At 52.8% G+C, this 19,112-nt stretch overlaps 1 protein-coding gene across 9 annotated transcripts in view; it reads right to left on the bottom strand.

Moving 5' to 3' along the window:
* DOT1L (DOT1 like histone lysine methyltransferase) overlaps positions 1-18,397 on the bottom strand; it is a 50,671-nt gene extending 32,274 nt beyond the window's left edge. For 8 of the 9 annotated variants that reach the window (XM_052643171.1, XM_052643173.1, XM_052643164.1 and 5 more), the window contains exons 1-3: positions 18,276-18,397; positions 8,160-8,203; positions 424-498 (exon numbers count right to left, since the gene is read on the bottom strand). In XM_052643171.1, coding sequence (XP_052499131.1) covers positions 424-498; positions 8,160-8,203; positions 18,276-18,356 — 200 coding nt within the window. In that variant the 5' untranslated portion in view covers positions 18,357-18,397. The remainder of the gene's footprint in view (positions 1-423; positions 499-8,159; positions 8,204-18,275) is intronic. The other variant, XM_052643169.1, reaches the window with a different exon arrangement.
* Between the last annotated feature and the right edge of the window lie 715 nt (positions 18,398-19,112).

The raw sequence follows: 19,112 nt of genomic DNA, 5'->3' as shown, positions 1-19,112 counted from the left end.
AAAGAAATTCCAGGCAGGCATTCCAGACCCGGCCTCGCCCTTCCCCACCCACAGGACTCTTCTAGGGGATCCAGGATGTGCCTGAGGAAACTGCAGGGAGCAGCCAAAACCATATGAGACCTGGCTGGAGCTGGGGGCCGAGGCTTGAGAAGCCGGGCCAGCGACAGCAGTCGCTGCAGTGGAGAGAGCAACTCCAGCTTTACACACGCCGATCCCACTTTCCAATTATGTCCTCACTCCGACAGCCTCTGCCAATATTTGATAAACATTTCCTACCAAAATAACTCCGTGCTGGCTATGGCCAAGTCTAAAAGGAAACTTCCCATCAGCCTGCAGTGTCGAGGAAGGTCTAAATTTAGCCTGTGTCCACACACACGGAGCCCGTCCCCGGTGGAGACGCAGCCCCAGCACAACTCCGCTTACCTTTTGGTATCGTAGTCAATTAAAACGTAATTCTCCATAGCGAGCTTGAGATCCGGGATTTCCTCACAGACCCATCTGAAACGCAAAGGAAACTAGTATTAGTGCTCTATGTTCTACTCTCAATGCTGTTCTTAAACACTGTTGATTCTGCAAATACAAAAACAAAACATTCTGGCTACTCATCTCAAAACGTGAAAGATGGAAGGGGGGCGTGACTTCAAAACAAACAATGTAAAGACATGTTCTTAGGAGGATGCTGTCCTTACAAATCACACAAGTCTCATGCTGCTTCACGTTTAAACAACGCTGGCCGTCGGGAGCTCAGTGGATTGAATGTGTCACAGGGTCTAAGACACCAATCAGCTTAAATCAGAGAGTCTGAAAAGCAATGCGTCGACCAGAAATAAAAGGGAACGATTATTTGAAGAATGAACTAATGCCAAGACAAACAACAGGGTTTCTTCAACCGCCGGACTTCTCTGGCGGCCCAGCAGCTAGGACTCGGCGCCTTAACTGTTGAGGGCCAGGGTCCAGTGCCTGGACGGGGACTGAGATCACCCCCACAAAAAGTGAAAACAAAAAATACTGCAGTGGGGAAAAAGAGATGGAGGGGGAATCTGCTGATCCCAAGGTGGAACCCTGACTGGATTCTGATACAATCTGGAGAAAAATTGTGAAAGACGAGTCATCATGACAGAGCTTACAGAGAATAAAAGGAAAATGAGGAATATCACGAAAAATGGCATGTCAATAAACTCAACAACTTAGGAGAAGTGGACAAATTCCTTAAAAGATGCAAATTACCCAAACCGACACAAGAAGCCGAACACCTGAACAGTGGGACACCAGCACAGAATGTGACGTGACTTTCTCCCAGAGACTCCCAGCCCACAGAACTTCGCGGCGAACTCTGCCATTCGCTGGAGAAGTGGTGACGCTGACCCTTTCCAGCTTGGGGAGGCCAACACTGCCATACGACCAAAACCAGAGGACAAAGCCTTGTAGAGATACAGCTGTTAAACTGGCATCTCTCAAAAACGCAGACACAGAACTCCTCTAGAAATGTTAGTAAGCCGAAGTCAGCAACACATCTTAGTCCAATGGAGTTTATCCCAGGAACAGAAGGTTGTTTAACACTCTAAAACCAGTCACTGTAATTCACATCACTGAGAGAATAAAGGAGAAAAAAAAAATCATACAATTGTCTCAACACATGATGAAATCAGTTTCCATTCACAATAAAAACTCTCAGGAGACAGGCGTGGAAAGAGCCACCCGCCACCTAATGGAGGGGCAGGGAGGGCTGGAGGAGCTGCTGTCCCTTCGCTGCTGTGGGCTCTGCCAGGGGAGCCCAAGGAGGCCAAGGGTTGGAAAGCAGGGAGGGGCAGTTCTCTCACCATGCGTGCCCACCCGCCCCGGGGACCCTCTGACACACACACTGGCCCTAGCCACTGGGTGGCCAGAGCTCCCACATTAGGCATCTGGCTCCCCTCTCTGAGAGACCCACCCACAGTCCCCGGAGCTGGCTGGGCAGTGCCAGCTCCCTCAGACCCAAGGGAACCCAAGTCACGGTCCCCGTGTCAGCAGTCTCTCCCCCGCACCGGGCTTGCGAAGCAGAGACAGCTACCTCTGGCAAGCGCTTCTCCGGCACATCTGCTTTCCTTGGGAGGGCATCCACACCCCAGTGGCAGGGAAGGACTGGGACCTCCAGCCTTCTACCATAGGGCCCGGACAGCATTCATGCGGCAGGAAAAACCAACCAATAGCACAAAGGCCAGGAAGGAAGAAGCAAAACCATCCCTCCTCATGGAGGGATCCCACACAATTCAGTACATGGGCCAACCTAAAGAGTTTATGGAGAAGCTACCAGAACTCGTGTGGGTTCAGCAAGGTCACAGGATACAGGTCAACTCTACTTACAAACGCCAGCAACAAAGAATTTAGAACAAGAGAAGTTTTATATGTTATTTAAAATAACATTCAAACATAAATACTTAGGAATGATCTTGACTTCTACACTGAAAACAACAAAACCTTGCTGACAAAAATTAAGGGCAACATAAATAAATACACAAACAAACAAAAAACACTCAAGAAACGTAAGACTAAATATTGTTAAACCTCCTCCTCAAACTAAACTGCAAAGTGATTCCTCTAAAAAGGTTCAGTTAGGGTTTTTTTGAGAAACAGACAAACCAATTCTCAAACTGACATACAAGGGCAGAGAATCTAGAAGAGCCAAAATAGCCTTTAAAAATAACAGCAATGGGACCTCCCTGGTGGTCCAGTGGCTAAGACTGTGCTCCCAATGCTGGGGGGGCCGGGGTTCGGGCCCTGGTTGGGGAACTAGATCCCACATACCGAAACTTAAGATCCTGCATGTCACCATGAAGATCGAAGATCCCTCATGCTGCAAGTAAGACTTAGCACAGCCAAATAAATAATACATATATGTTTTTTTTAGAAAAGCACTGTTGCAAAATCCACACCACCTTGATTTGAGATGTACTGTAAGTCTACAGTAACCAGGAGTGTGACAGTGGGATTTCCCTGGTGGTCCAGTGGTTAAGACTTCACCTAGTGCAGGGGACGAGAGTCCAATCCCTGATCAGGGAACTAAGATCCCACATGTCGCAGGGCAACTAAGTCCACGTGCTGCACCAACAGAGCCCACGCACAGCCAACAGAAAACAGGAGGAGTGTGGTACTGGCAGAGAGGTGAACAGACAGATCGACCATACAGGACATGGGATCCAGAAATAGACTAAATTTTAACAAATGATTTTTGACCAAAGCACCAAGGCAATGTGATGGGGAAAGGAATATTTCAATAAATAAGGCTGGAAGGATTGAATATTGATCAGGAAAAAAGAATCTTGACCCCCATAAACACAAACCCACATTAGACACAAAGATTAATTCACAACTGATCCTAAAACCTGGATGTAAAACCTAAAACCCCAGACCTTTCCCCCAAAAACGGGAGACTAACTGCCTGACTCTGCAGGTAAAGATTCCTGGCTATGCCTCAGACAACTAACCATCAAAGAATGAGTTGATAAGTTTAGAACTTCATCAAGATGCCATTAAAGTCACGGTCAGTCATGCCTACCTCACTGGACGCTCACAGCCGCAATATGTTAAGAATCCCTACAACTCAGTAAGAAGACAACTTTATCTCTAAAAAGCAACACAAACTCCTCTCCAGGGGAGGAGACCAGAACTCTCTGCGGAAGCGGCTGACTCGGGCTGGGACACAGCAAACTCAAGATGACTGTGGAGCATCTTGAGGCTCCAGATAGCGAGGCTGTGCTGGGAGCAGGCAGGGTCAAGTCAAGGGGCGGGGGCATAAATCCAGAGAGCCCCCCAGGCCAGCACGGGAACGACTGAGGAGCAAAGCAGGTGCAGCAGAAGCGGGTTAGGACCCACAGGATGAAACCAGTGCCTACAGGGGAACAGCCCATCCTCCCAGAAAAGCTCCAACGACTAACGGGGCAGGGGAAGAAAGCAAAACAGAACAGCCTTTCGAATGCCCTAGTAACTAGTTCTCAGCAGTGAGATTCACTTCTGGATCCTACAATCAGTTGCAAAAGTCCAAGAAGAAACAGGATCTCTGCACAGTCTCCAAGGATTTCCCCCACGATTTTTATTAATTAAAAAGGGGAAAGCAGGAGCTTCCCTGGTGGCTCAGCGGTGAAGAATTCGCGGGCCACTGCAGGAGACACAGGTTCGCTCCCTGATCCAGGAGGCTCCCACATGTCACTGAGCAACTGAGCCCACCCTTCACAACTACTGAGCCTGTGCCCACAGACTAGGCACCGCAACCACTGAAGCCGAGGAGTCCTACAGCCCATGCTCCGCAACAAGAGCAGGCACCGCAATGAGGAGCTTGTCACTACAACTGGAGGGGAACTCCCCCATTCCCCACAACTAGAGGGAAAAAGCCCTCACAGCAATGAAGACCCAGCAGAGCCCAATATTAACAAATAACTTTCAAAAAAACGCGGGAAACGGTAACTTTACATGAAAGAAACATGGAAGACACCTCACCATGGCAAGGCATGCAGACGCCACAAGCCGCTTGCTGGGCTCAGAGCACTTTTCTGCACCCACTCCATGCTATCTGAAAGCAGACTACACATGACATTTTCATCCATAAGTATTTCAGTATTAAACTGTAGAAGTTATGGCCTTTTTCTTTTCTTTTTTAACCTAACAATGACGCAACTGTTACACCTAGGGAAAACGCCACCAGGAATAGTAGAGCATGTTCTCAAACTTGTACTAGGCATCTGTGAGGAACTACAGCTAACGTCACCTCCATGGCGGAAGGCTAAATCTAACATCCCCGCCGCAGAGATGAGGGAAAAAAGAATGCAACCTCCCCCCACTTTATCACAAAACAGTCTCAAAGGTCCCAGCCAATTCAATAATGCCAAGAAAAAGAAATAACAGGTGATACAATTATTTTTATTTCCACAGCAAGTCCCAGGAAATCTACAAAACTACTACTAGGATTGATGAATTGAGCACAAGGTCATGCTTAACATGCAAAAATCAATTGTATTTTACCCACAAGTAGCAGACAAACAGAACATGAAATTTAACACACAATCCCACTTAACAGTAGTGCCAAAAGCATGAATGAGCTAGGAATAAATCTAACAAATGGTTGTCCAAGACCTCCATGCTGCAATGCCAGAGCGCTGCCAAGAGAAGGGCTGAAAGGCCTGAGCAAGTAGAGAGACATACCATGTTCATGGACTGGAAAACTCAAGCGTGATGGCAAATCTCTCCAAAATGACCTACAGATTCAATACAATTCCTAAATAAATTGTGCAAAGATCAACAGGCTGATTCGAAAATTTACATGGAAATGCAAAGGCGGTGGAATAACCAAAGCAACATTTAAAAAGAAGAATAAAGATGGAGGACTTTCTGCGATTCCAAAGCTCACCATAAAGCTGTGGTACTGCCCAAAGGACAGAGCCATGTGTCAGTGGCACTGAAAGAGATTCGAGAAACAAATCACCTCATACTCTGTCAACTCATCTTTCACAAAGGTGATAAGGAAATTCCACAGAGAGAGGACAGTTTCATCAACAAATGCTGCTGGACCTACAGGATGTCCACATGCAAAGCAATAAGCCTCAACCCATGCTCTGCACCTCATGTAAAAGTTTACTCAAAGTGGAAAAAAAGATGTAAATGTAAAACCTAAACCATAAAACTTCCAGAAACCATGGCAGAAAATCTTTGTGACCTCAAGTTAGGCACACATTATCTCAGCATGCAAAAAACTGCAAACTATAAAAGAAAAAAGTTGATAAATTAGACCTCTATCAAAATTTAAGATATTTGCTCTTTAAAAGACACTCTTATGAATGTGAAGAGACAAGCCACAGACTGAAAGAAAATATTCACAAAACACATACCTAATAAAGGATAAGCCAGAATGACAAAGAATGCTCAAAATTCAATAGTTAAAAAACAACCAGTTTTTTTAAAAGCAGGCAAAAATTGATGAACATCATTAATTCTTAAGAAAATTCTCATTAAAACCACAATGATACCACCAAAGGACCAGCAAAAACAACGCCGTCAACATGCCCTGCCAACGTGGGAGCCACAGGAGCGGTCCTGCATGGCTGCCTGCAGCTTGGAGGGGGCGGTCTTCCTTCAAGCACAATCCAGCAGCCTCATTCCCAGGTATTTACCCAGAATGAAGGAAGACATGTCCACACAAAGACCTCCGTGGGGTGTTTACAACAGCTTTATTTACAATTGCCAAAACTCAGAAACCACCCAAACGTATGTCATCTGGTGAAAGGGTGCACCAATGGTGCACTCCTCAGGAATAAGAAAGAAAAGCTTTCGACACATTTTTTAAAAATGTAAAATTCTAGAAAATGCAAAGTAATCCACAGCAACAGGAAGCAGGCTGGGCTGCCCGGGGACAGGAGTGGAGGGACGGGGCCAACAGGGGACCCAGGCAAACAGGGGTGACTCCTTCTCACACAGGTACAAGGGGCACCCACACATCCACCCTGGCCACCATGCTCGATCCTAACAGGGGGTCTCCCTCCTGTACTTCAGTCACACCTTGACTGTCCCAGTAAACACGCGGCAAAAGAGGAAAGTAGATGGCCTTCCCACCTTGTTTCCCCACCCACGGCACTGGTACAGGTGAAACAAACGCTAGGCTGGGTGACGGGCACGTGGGCTCGTCATACACACTGTCCATCTCTGGGCATGTCAGAAATCCTCCAGGATGAAAAGATAAGAGAAGAAACAAAACAGGTGACTGCCATCTTTACCAGTGGGAAAAAGCCATCTGTGGAGACAAGAGGGAAGGACTGAAATAGCCTGTAGACTTGAGGATGGGGAGCGGGCCCCGCCAGACCTGGACAGGACCCGGCCACCGGGAGGCTCCAGAGAACCTGTTCTGGCTGGCCCGCTACACCCCGTCCTACCGCCCTGCACCACAGGAACACGCCCTCCCTGCAGGAGGCAGCAGGCAACCAGGCCAACCTGCCCCCAGAACTCACCTGGCCCAAGGGAGGGGGGAGGGAACCCAGGCTGGCCAGCTAGGAGCCCCTCGCATAACCACATGGCCTCCCTTCCTCACCGACTTTGACACGTGTGGGTGCTTAGTCGCTGTCATGTACGACTCTCTTGCGATCCCAGGAACTATAGCCCACCAGGCTCCCCTGTCCATGGGATATTTTTTCAGGCAAGAAGCTGGAGTGAGGTGCCATTTCCTCCTCCATGATACCTTCCTGACCCAGGGAATGAACCCACGTTTCCCTCGTCTCCTGCACTGGCAGGTAAATTCTTTACACTGAACCACCTGGAAAGCCCCTCCTAACTGGCAGCCTTCTTTAAAAATAAACTAAACTAAGCCGGCCATAGCACTACTCCACCAACCAACTGGTTTGTGGACTAGACCATTAAATAAAGTAGATCCCACATTCTCAGCACCACCCTAGTCAGGCCCACCCTGTGAGATGCACACAAGACTTTGCTCAGTCTCCCGGACAATCCTGCACAGAGGCCTGGCTCGGCCCTGAGTGAAGCAGACGAGCTCAGGAGGCTGAGCCGCTTGGCTGCCAGGGGCAGGACGAGGTCTCCTTCACAGGGCACTCCCAGCCTGGCCACCGCAGATTTGAGAGGATATATCAGCACGAGGGAGGTGCCAGAGCCAGGAGAGTGGTCACAGAACGCCGAGGCTTGGTCACTCCGGAGGCCAACGCAAACCCTCAGGTCCAGGGTGAGGAGGACGCCCACCAGAAATACCGCAGGGCCCTCCTCCTGGAGCTGCCCAGGCCAGCCTGCCGGGCGCCTGCCCTCCACAAGGGGTAGGCTCACATGAGGAGGAGTGGCCCAAACCCAACCCCCCATGACAAGAGAGGAAAGCAGGTGATGAGGGGAAGGGGAAGGGGCCTGGGGACCTGCCACTGGGGGTTCCAAGCCTGCCCACAGGAAGCTCACAAAGCACCAGGCCCTGTGCCGGGTCACACTCAGGCACCTGACCCCTGACCCCAGTCACAGTTTTCCCGGGTTCTCCACGGTAACGACGCTGAGGTGGACCAGCATGGAGGAACAGGGAGGCTGACATGTGGGGGCTGAAAGCAAGGGCCAGGAGCCTGAGGTGAGAGTCAGAGTGCACGGCTAGGCGCTGGGGGCCCACCTGAGGCCCCACCCCCAGGCCCCACCCCAGCAGGTGCCACACTCACCTGATGGTCTCGATGATTTCATGAGCAGCATCGTGGTGTTTGTCCTGAAAGACAATGGGACAGGGTTTAGAGCCGTCCCTCCAGCCTCGGTGATGGTGGCAACCAGAGGAGGCAGGCACTCTAGCCCCCAGGCCTTCCCACCTCGTTTCCCCACCCATGGCACTGGGGTCCCTGCCCCCAGGGGCACGCTGGCCTTGGGGGCACCTGGAAAGCAGCAGAGAAGGGAAAGGGCTGGGCTGGAGTCTAACTTCCAACCCTCCTTCCCCAAGGCTCTCCTGGGCACTCTTGCAGCCGGGCAGCCGCAGGCCTGCCTGAGTCCCTGACCCTCGGCTTCCGTCTGTAAAATGGGAAACAAGGGTCCTGTCACTGCCAGGAGTGGATGAGCAGCCATCATCCTGCCCGGTCACAGCAGTGCCCTCCCAGCTGCTCTTCCCAGCGGGCATATCACAGGTCACTCTGGCCTCTCCCTGCAGTCTCGGTGACCAGTGAACTGGAGACCCCGCAGAAACCAAGAGAGGCCTTCCAGTGGTTCAGACTCCATGCTGCCAGTGCAAGGGGTGTGGGTTCAATCCCTGGTCAGGGAACCAAGATCTCACATGCTGTGCAGTGTGGCCAAAAAATACAAGTGAGCGTGCGCACACGGACGTCTGTAACTCGAGGCCACACTTTCACTCCAACCTTGGTGAGGAGGGCCGTGAAGAGCGCAGGCTGAAACCAGAAGTGAGGTAAGAGACCCAGAGCCACCAGCCCTGCCTGGGACAGCAACCGCCCTTCTCAGCCCAGGCCACCGTTTCCCGGCTTCATAATGGACAAGAGCCACGAGGGCAGGTCGCAGGACAGGGCCCCACCCAACTCAGCACTCCAGAACCACTTTCATAGCCCTAGCCTCATCAGTGTTTAACAGCAGCTCTACTGAGGTATAACTCACATAGAACAGACCCCGCTTTGAGTGTGCAATGTGGTGGAGTCAATATATTCAGGGTCGTGCAACCAGCACCTCTGTCTAGTTCCAGAACATTCCATTACCCCATCAGCAGACAGGCCTCCCCCTAGCCCCTGAAAACACTAGTCCACTCTCTGTCTCTATGCACTTGACTATTCTGGACATTTGTAAATAGAATTGCAATATGTGACCTTTTGTCCAAAGGCTTAGTTTTTAAGGCAAAGGACAAAAGCAACCTTCTATCATGAATATCGTCCAACTTTGTTTCCTCCATCCTTGGAATACTACTCCAAGGATGGAGCAGTAAACATTCAATGAACTCCTATCACTTAGACAAAACGGGTGGGAGGTGGAGTGCGTGCGCTCCAACACTGGACAGCCCCGCAGACCAGCGTCTCCTGGCATGGGGTGCTCGACACCCAGCATCACCACCGCTGACCCAACACCTTCGGGAAGAACCACAGGTGGGAGCGGCAGGCCCCAACACCTCACGGCAAACGTCAGAATGGTGGGGGCAGCTGGTAGCTCCCCGAAAGGTGAAAAAGGCCCCACTTGACACAGCTATTCCTCTCTGGGTGTCTGCCCAAAAGAAGTGAGTACATACAACCACAGCCCCAAACTGGAAATCACCCAAACAACCACCAATAGGTGAATGAATAAACAAATGTGTCGTCCCTCCATGCATGGGAGCATCACTCGGCCTCGAAAAGAAGCCCTGACACTCATTGCCGTGTGGACGGACCCTGAGAACATGACGCTCAGTAAGAGAAGCAGACACAGAGGGACACACAGGGTGTGATTCCACAAATGGGAAATGTGCAGAACAGGCTGATCCAGAGACACAGGGAGTGGGTTCCTGGTTGTCAGAGGCTGGGGCAGGAGGATGGGGGGAATGTTGATGGAGATGGGGTTTCTCCAGGGGGCGATGGAAGGTTCTAAAATTAGTAGTAGTGATGACTGCACCCAGTGCACAAACCAGGGAACAGCATGTTCAGGACAGATGAGTTGCATGGTGCGGGAATTACACCTCAATAATGCCATTAACAGGGAATTCCTTGGCAGTGTCTACACTCTCACTGCTGAGGGCCCGGGTTCAATCCCTGATCGGGGAGCTAAGATCCCCCAAGTCACTGAGGTGGCAAAAACAAACTAATAACAACAAAATGTCTGGGAGTAGATGTGATATACTGTTAAAAGCACCTCCAACTTCAGCAGGAAAATCCTGAGTCTCTGGGATGCTCACAGGTCAACAACATCCAGGAAGTCAAGTCCCCACAGCCCTGGCAGGCATCCCCAGGCCCCCACAGCACAGACGGCAGAGACGACGCCACACTGTCCTGAAGGGTCCACTCAGAGACAAGCTCACACGAACAGTGCACAGGGCCGTGGGGCAGCCACGGAATGAAGGGGACGGTCTGGGCCTCTTCACCAATGCTGAGACGCTTACTCTGAGGGGAACTCGCCCCATGGACTGGGGAGTCTCAGGCAGCATGTGGGGCGCCATGATTCTGGCCCCATCAGCATTTGGATGAAGCATCTACAGCAGCCTCCTGTGGGCACCTGACCAGATTCCCTGGCCTGCCAGCTCTCGGTTCCTGCCCTCAGACACCATGAGCAGTCACCAGTGTATGTTATTCAAGTTGCTAAATGTCAGGCTGTTTCGTTACACACCACAGATAACGGATACACGCCCTGGGTTTAGGCTGATATGCAGGAAGCACGGCCTGCAAGAACAAGTCTGAGAGCCAGAGGAAGATGCAGCGGCAACCAGAAACATTTGATTCCAGTCATCACCGTGAGATTACAAAACAGGAGTACCATGAAAGGCCCCATGAATGCCCATGTGCAAAAGCCCCACCACGTGGCAGGAGTGTGCCCAGCTGTGGACCGCGCTCCCTCTCTGGGCCCCCAGGCAGCCAGGACACGTCCAGGGCCCCTCCTCCTGCAGGGCCTGCAGCGGCCCCTGGGAAGACACGGGGCCTGGAGCGTGGTCTTCTCTGAGATGAGGTGAACTCAAGCTGTCCTAAGCTCTAACACCAAAAAGAGAGGAGGGAACGGTTGACAACACGCCTCCTCTGACTTCGTGACGCTGCTGCAGGGCCTGTCCAGCTTCCCGTGGCTGCCCTGACCACCTGAATGACTCGGAAGCTCTCACAACCTCTCAGCTCTGGCCACTTCTCATGCTCCACAGGTCTTCAGGTCAGAGTAGCACCAGTAGGGGTCCACATGGAGGGGCTGTCGGGGAGGGGCTCTGGGGTGATGGGAGAAGAGGATGATCGAAAGCTCAGCACCAGAACTCTCTTCGCCTGAGGCCAAGGCCAAGGCCGTGATGGGAAAGGAGGGCAAGGGTCAGGAAGGACAGGAGGCCCTTCCAGGGGCCCAGTCAGCAGAAGGACTCACCCAGGATCCCTGAGCAACCAGTGGCTGCATGGCTGCCAGCCCGAGGTCTGGAAAGTCCAGGCAAGCCTCACCTTGAGCACTGTAGCTCTGAGCGCGCCAGCATTGTCCCACCCCCAGCAGGGGTCACTGTCAATGCCCCACCAGGGTACCTGGTGCCAGCCACCCCAGAACCAAGGCCAAAGGAGTGCCTCTCCAGGGGCCTCAAGACCGACTTGTCCCTCCACACACAGGAGCATCAGTTGGCCCTGCAAAGGGGTGAAGAGCCGACACTCGCTACCACGTGGGCAGACCCTGAGAACACAATGCTCAGTGAGAGAGGCAGACACGGAAGGACACACAGGCTATGACTCCACTGATGGGAAACGTGCACAGCAGGCCGATCCGCAGACACAGGGAGTGGGTTCCTGGTGGTTAGGGGCTGGGGTGGGGATGCAGGTCCTTTGAGAGGATGAAATGTCCTGGAATTAGATAAGATGGTTGCACAACTCTGTGAATACAGTAATACAGTACAGTAAAACCCGTTAAACTGTACACCTGCGGTAGGTGAGCTGTGTGGTACGAATGTTATCTGGACAAAATAAAAGTAAAAAAGTATTAGTTGCTCAGTAGCGTCTGACATTTTGCAACCCTATGACTGTAGCCGGTCAGGCTCCAGGCAAAAATACTGGAGTGGGTTGCCATTTCCTCCTCCAGGGGATCTTCCCAACCACACATAAAGGAGATTTCATTAATGTGCGTTAGAGGATACCCCAGGTTAACCTGTAACTGTCTCTTGAGCCTTTAAATTCTATACCAATTCTATACCTCTGGTTGGCCAATTGTTTGTTTCTTTATTTAGGTTTTAAGGTGAATGACCTGGGGCTATTTGTTTCCATCAACCTGACTGTGAATCTAAAGACACAGTTGAAATGTCTATTTTTCTTCTATCCTCAGAAGAAATTGCTGCAAATCTACTCTATGATTCTCATTCTGTTCAGCTTACAATACAAATAGCTTATTATCTTTTGCAACCTATGTCTTACAATAAAGCAGTGCTGAAAAATTAAATAGAAAGTTCAGTTGCCATATAGGCTACGAAAATGATTTGCTGGTGGTGAGTTTTAAACTTGATTCTAAATAAATTTACTAAGAAGGGCACTTCAAATTTTGCTCTTTAAGGTATCTTGAAATTGTAGGCTCACTCTCCCTAAAATTTCTAAAAGCGTACAGCTTAGAACAAAGCTGTTATTAAACAAACACAAAAACCACAAGACCTGACAAGGCCCCTCCTCCCATGTCCTGCCTCTTCACCTGGGCTGCACCCAAACCAGGTGTGGGCCCAGCCCTGCCCCTCAGTGGGAGCCTGGCTCAGTCCCAGGGCAAGCCCAGAGCAGACCACGGGGGGCCGCTCACAGACCAGGAAAAACATAATCCACTATGAACAGGTCCAACACCGCCATGCAATGGAGAAATCCTTCTGAGGAGTCTCATCCCAAGCCCCCCGACCCTTGCTATCCCTGAGGAGCAAAGAAGCAGCAGTTCCAGAGGTAGTATTCCTCTACCAGGGGCCGCCCATCCCCCTGCATAACGCTAATGCACCTTCCATGCCTCAGCCTCGGACCCCACGACTAACTCAGGGGATTCAAACTGAAGCCCAGCAGAGACAGTTTCTCCATCCAGGGTCACACACAATGATGCTGGAGCCTCACACCTCCCCACCCAGCTCATCATAGGGCCGTGCCTCAGCTGGAAGAGGGCCCTGTCCAACACAGGGGTGCCAAGGAACACTGCTCCAGGGCTAATCACCCCTGGGCTAGGGACTGAGACAGTGACCATGGGTGGAGAAAGAGTCAGGGATGAAAAGAGAAATGCTGGTTGGGAGGGGAGGTCAGGCAGGTGGGCAGCGAGGGAGGCTGCAGAGGACACGGACCTGTCCTCTCTGAACATTCTCGGGACCGCCACAGGTGCCGGGGGCAGGAGACCTGGTGGTGGGAAGGGCAGGACAGCTTGAAACGACAGAGAAGGAGCCAAAGAGGCTCCCAGGCACAGCCCTGAGCAAGAGGAACAGAATGGACTGTTATCCCCCGGCGGAAAGACAGGTGCGCAAACTGGGGAGAGCACCGACTGAGAAGAGAGAATGAGGGGCAAGAGGGGCCTCTCGGGAGACGAGCACGGAGCCCAGGACCCAGGCCCCAGCAGACACAGCTGGCCACACCCTGCAGCGCCCCGGAACACTGCACCCTGGTGAACCCAGGCCAGTGAAAGAATCACATCGTCGTGCAGCTTCGAAAGGGGTCGCCATCAGGAGAAGCTGGGAGAAGAGAACACTTGGTGCCTCCATCTCATTTCTTACAACTGTAGAAGAATCTATGATTATCTGAAAACAAAAACTTTAAAAAAAAAGACAGGGCTCCCAGAGGAAGACGGGGGCAGGTGGCCCACAGCTCCGCCACCTCCTCCCTAGTGAATACCCCAGGTTCCAGCGCTGCTGGCTCCTTCCACCAGGAACAGAGTACTTGGCCTGCCTACTCCAGGACACCTGGATGTCAGGGACCAGGGTACAGAAGCTGAGAGCCACATGCGGGGTACCAGGCGTTTCCAATGACGCCATCCCCTCTAAAGTGGTCACCTCACCCACGGAGAGCTGTCAGAGGGTTAACCTGACTTCCACCTGAGCTCAGATTAGTCAGCACTCACTCATGCACACAAGAGGTCAGAGCAGAAAATATTTTCTGAGTCATAGGGAGGGATGGCTCAGCCAGCCGCCCACCTCAGCTACTACTCACAGCCGAGTCTCGGGCATGACGGCTCAGCATTCATCAGAGACTCGTGCGCTCGCGGAGGCAGGCAGGGACAGTCACACCGAGGCTGCTCCACACCCACAGCCTCCGTGAGTCACCGAGGGGAAGGACTACTGCCCGCCCTCGCAACCTCCGGCCCAGCCACCAGGCACCTGCTCCCTCCTGAGCTGAGACCCAGTTTTCTACCAAGAGAAGGGCCATCCTGCTTTAGCAACGCTGCCATAAACTGTGAGTGGACATCTGGGAACTCTGTGACAGAAGGAACAAAACTCGCCCTGCACCACGCCCTCTTATTTGTCAACTGCACAAAAACCCGTTTCGGAGGCTGGACATTTCCGCATGTGGAAGACTGTGGCTGTTTGCACTTCCTCCTGTGGGTGCCCTCTCTTTGGAGAAGCCACTCACCCTCCCTCAGCCCCACCCTCCAGGACCTCATCCCCAGGACACACCTCCATTGCACCTCTGTGTTTACAGACAGCCCACTGACCCTCCTCGTTCATAAGTTTCCTGAGAGCAAGAACACTGTGTACTGTGCTCCGCTCCCCCTGGAACACTGGAGATATACAGGAGGTGCTGGGATGAATGAATGAATGAATGAATGAATGAACAAACAAGCAAGCAAGCTCAGTCATTTCCAATGTGTGGTCACATGAGTAATCTGACCTTTGGAAAGGCTATGCTCCTGGAAGTGGCCCATTTTCTTAACGTACTCATCATCGAGTCATCACTAAATATGAACTCTTATTATAAAGTTCTGCCCCCTCACTTCCTGTGAGAAAGCAAAATCTCCCAGTGGGGACATGGGAGGGAAGCAGACGTCACTGCACTGCTTTAGGAAGGTTGCAGCTTGCTGACCACGGCACGCCCCAGCCTCCACCTACTGCCTGGTCTTGGGACTGCCACCCCAGGAATGGCTGCTGACCTCAGATGGAGCGCCCAGCCAGGCAGGCAGCACACCCTGAACCCTGCCAAGTGAGGTCCTGCCAGCAAGGGAAAGACACTCTCTAGTTCAGACCCGCCCACCACTGGAAAGCCAGCTCCCGCTGGGACCTGGACACACACGATGTCTTACTGGCAAAGGTTACAGACCTCTGTATATTGTCATCCTGCTTATTTAACTTATATTCAGAGTACATCATGAGAAACACTGGGCTGGAAGAAGCACAAGCTGGAATCAAGATTGCTAGGAGAAATATCAATAACCTCAGATATGCAGATGGCACCACCCTTATGGCAGAAAGTGAAGAAGACCTAAACAGCCTCTTGATGAAAGTGAAAGAGGACAGTGAAAAAGTTGGCTTAAAGCTTAACATTCAGAAAACTAAGATCATGGCATCTGGTCCCATCACTTCATGGCAAATAGATGAGGAAACAGTGGCAGACTTTATTTTTTTGGGCTCCCAAATCACTGCAGATGGTGACCGCAGCCATGAAATTAAAAGATGCTTACTCTTTGGAAGCAAAGTTATGACCAACCTAGACAGCATATTAAAAAGCAGAGACATTACTTGGCCAACAAAAGTCCGTCTAGTCAAGGCTATGGTTTTTCCAGTAGTCATGTATGGATGTGAGAGTTGGACTTTATTATAAAGAGAGCTGAGTGCTGAAGAATTGATGCTTTTGAATTGTGGTGTTGGAGAAGACTCTTGAAAGTCCCTTGGATGGCAAGGAGATCCAACCAGTCCATCCTAAAGGAAATCAGTCCTGAATATTCATTGGAAGGACTGATGTTGAAGCTGAAACTCCAGTACTTTGGCTATCTGATGCGAAGAGCTGACTCATTTGAAAAGACCCTGATGCTGGGAAAGATTGAAGGCAGGAGGAGAAGGGGACGACAGAGGATGAGGTGGTTGGATGGCATTACCAACTCAATGGACATGAGTCTGAGTAAACTCCGGGAGTTGGTGATGGACAGGGAGGCCTGGCATGCTGCAGTCCATGGGGTCACAAAGAGTCGGACATGACTAAGAAACTGAACTGAACTGAGCAGACCTCTGTGGCCTTGCTCCGCCCTGAAAATAAGATGGTGATGGCAACAATGGGACCATCTCCAGATGAACCTTCATCTTAGTTTCAGGTGCTTCAGTGCTGGGTCACAGTGGATTTCTAGATTCTCCTGATACTCAAAATACCAATTTTGGAAAAATACCAATTTCCAAGATGCAAGAATGTTGTTAAACAGACATTCAGCACAGACCCCAGTCTGACTCCCAGAGTGTTCCCCCAAGTGAGGTGAAAATCCATGTTCACCTGCCCTGGGCTGTTTAGTAGCTCTATTCCTGATCTCTCAAAACTGCATAGCAGGGAAAAGGAGTGACTACTCACACCCTCAACAACGGGCATGAATCTCACATACATTTTGCTGAGCCAAGCAGCCCGAATCAAAAAGCTACACATTGTTGACCCCATTTACCTGACTTCCCAGAAAAGCCAAAACCTTAGAGAATGAGATGAGACTGGTGGCCAGGAAGCGAGAGGCGAGTTGATGCCAAAGGGCAGCAGATGGTTTGATGGGATTGTTCTGCTGCCTGACTGCAATGATCTGTCAAATACTCTAGAACTATGAGCTACAAGTGAACCACACTTCATGTCTACTGAGAATAAATTACATTTTGAAAAATGTACGGGCCAACGTACTGGTACAAGACGAGTGCAGTAACAGGGGCACAGAGGGAGGCAGGTGGATCAACTGGAGTTTTGAACGTTCTCCCCACTTTCAGTTTACGTCCCCTGGATCGTCTCCCCGCCCTGCCCACTGCTCAGGCCGCACGCCAGGGCGAGCGACACAGAGCTACCCAACCGGAAAAGCCAGAGCCCGGGCTCAGCCGCGCCTCCGGGCGCAGGAAGCGCAAAAATAGAAAGCGCCGGTGCGCTCGGCGGGCTGGAAAGCCTCCGACCTCGGAGAACCGCGGAGCACCAGGGCTAGGAGCCAACGTCGGCTCCTGGGCGGTCCCAGCGTCCCGACCCCGCCCCTGGCCGCGACAGTTTCCAAAAACTGACACACACGGAGCCCGCGCGAGGGGCGGGGCGCGCGGGCTTCCCCGCCGGGTCCCGTGGAGGCCGGTCTCCCCACAAGCCGAGCGCGCGAAAGGGCGCCCCAAAGGCGCCCGCCCACCGCGCCCGCTGTGCTTTCCCTCCCGAAGGCGCGCTGCCCAGCCCGAGCGCGGTCGCTGGGACACGGACACGCGCACCCACGCCGCCACCGGGGACAGGAGCCGGGGCGCCCACCCCGCGCCCTGCATGTCTGGAATCACCCGGACGCCTGTGTAAATTTCCGTTCGGCCTGTCATTTTCCAAAGGCCACACAAGATCAGGGAACAGGACGCCTCCAAGGGTCCGGCCAGCCCACCCACTCAAATTAGGGAACAGGACGCCTCCTTACCAAGGGTCCGGCCAGCCGACCCACTCAAACTAGGGAACAGGACGCGTCCTTGCCAAGGGTCCGGCCAGCCCACCCACTCAAGATCCGGGAACAGGATCCTTTCCAAAGCTCTAGCCAGTCCTGCCCCTCAAAATTAAGACAAATGCCTAATTTACAAAATTAACAACTGGAAAGGAGGAAAGAGTGTCCTCAAAAATAAAAAAGCTGAGCACGGTGACAGCGCCAAGAAAAAACTACCAGCAAAGAGAAACCCTACACGTCAAATCATAAAGTACGGAAAGGCAAGCCCGCCGGCCGTCCAGGCCCGGGGAACGGGGGTCCCCAGCAGCCCCGCAGGACCAACGGCAGCCCGGCTCGGGCGCCCCTCGGAGGCGCAGGGTCCCCACGGCCCAGTTAGCGCCCTCGGCCGGCCTGGGTTCCCCGCTGCCCACTCTGCGCGCGGGGCTTGGAAACGGCCGCCGGGAATCCGGCGGGGCGGGAATGGGGGCTCCCAGGGAAGGTTGGGCGCTCGAGTCGCTCCGTTTCTCGGTGGGCCCCCCACCAAGCTCACCGGGGAGTAGGGGGCTAGGGTCTGGGGAGAGGGGGTTGGGGAAAAGCGGGGCGGCACTCACGTAGACCGGCAGCGGCCACGGGTAGACGGCGGGCTCGGCCCCCACGGGCGACTTGAGCCTCAGCTCCAGCTTCTCCCCCATGTCGGCGCGCGCGGCCGCCGCACCATGCTAGTCGGGCGGTTGGGGGAGGGGCGGGGCCCCGCCGGCGGGGGCGGGGCGGACGGCCGGAGGAGGGCGGGCGGGAGGCTGAGGGGAGGGGGCCTGGCCTGGGCCTCAGCCGCCGCCACCGCGCTCCCGTCCAGCCCCCGGCTCCCTCTTTGTGGTCACAGGCCCGGGGCCTCCAGCGCCGCCGCCATCTTGGGCCGGCGTGAGACGAGCACAATGAGCCGGGGGCCGGGCTGAACCACTCGCGGCGCGCGCGCGGGGGGGCCTGGCACGAGGAGGCGGTGCGCTCCCGCTGCCCCGCCCGCCGCGCCTCGTGCGCCCCCCCCGCCGGCCCGCCCTGTGGGCTCTCCCGCTCCCACGCACGCACGCACGCACGCACGCACGTCCTCGGTTGCCCTCGGTTGCCCCCACCAGCCCCAAGCGGGAACCCGGGGAGACCCCGCAAGGCCTGGGATGGAGGGTTCGAAACCCGCTCTTGGCGGACAGGAACAACCCCTCCCCCCCATAATAAAAGTATAATTTCTCATTAAAGGTGACCGGTAGAGTCCCGGCTTCGGTCACAAGAATGCCATATATTTAGCCTGTTTTGTTGTTGTTCAGTCGATAAGTTGTATCCATTTTTTGTGACCCCATGGACTGCAGCATGCCAGGTTCCTGTATACTCCAATATCTCCCCAAATTTACTCAAATTTATGTCAGTGAATTGAATCCGTGATGATATCTAATTGTCTC

This window comes from Budorcas taxicolor, chromosome 7, assembly GCF_023091745.1.
Source record: "Budorcas taxicolor isolate Tak-1 chromosome 7, Takin1.1, whole genome shotgun sequence".
NCBI classification, from domain to species: domain Eukaryota; kingdom Metazoa; phylum Chordata; class Mammalia; order Artiodactyla; family Bovidae; genus Budorcas; species Budorcas taxicolor.
The sequence above is the reverse complement of the archived record's forward strand: the minus strand, read 5'-3'. Positions and strand labels throughout refer to the sequence as shown.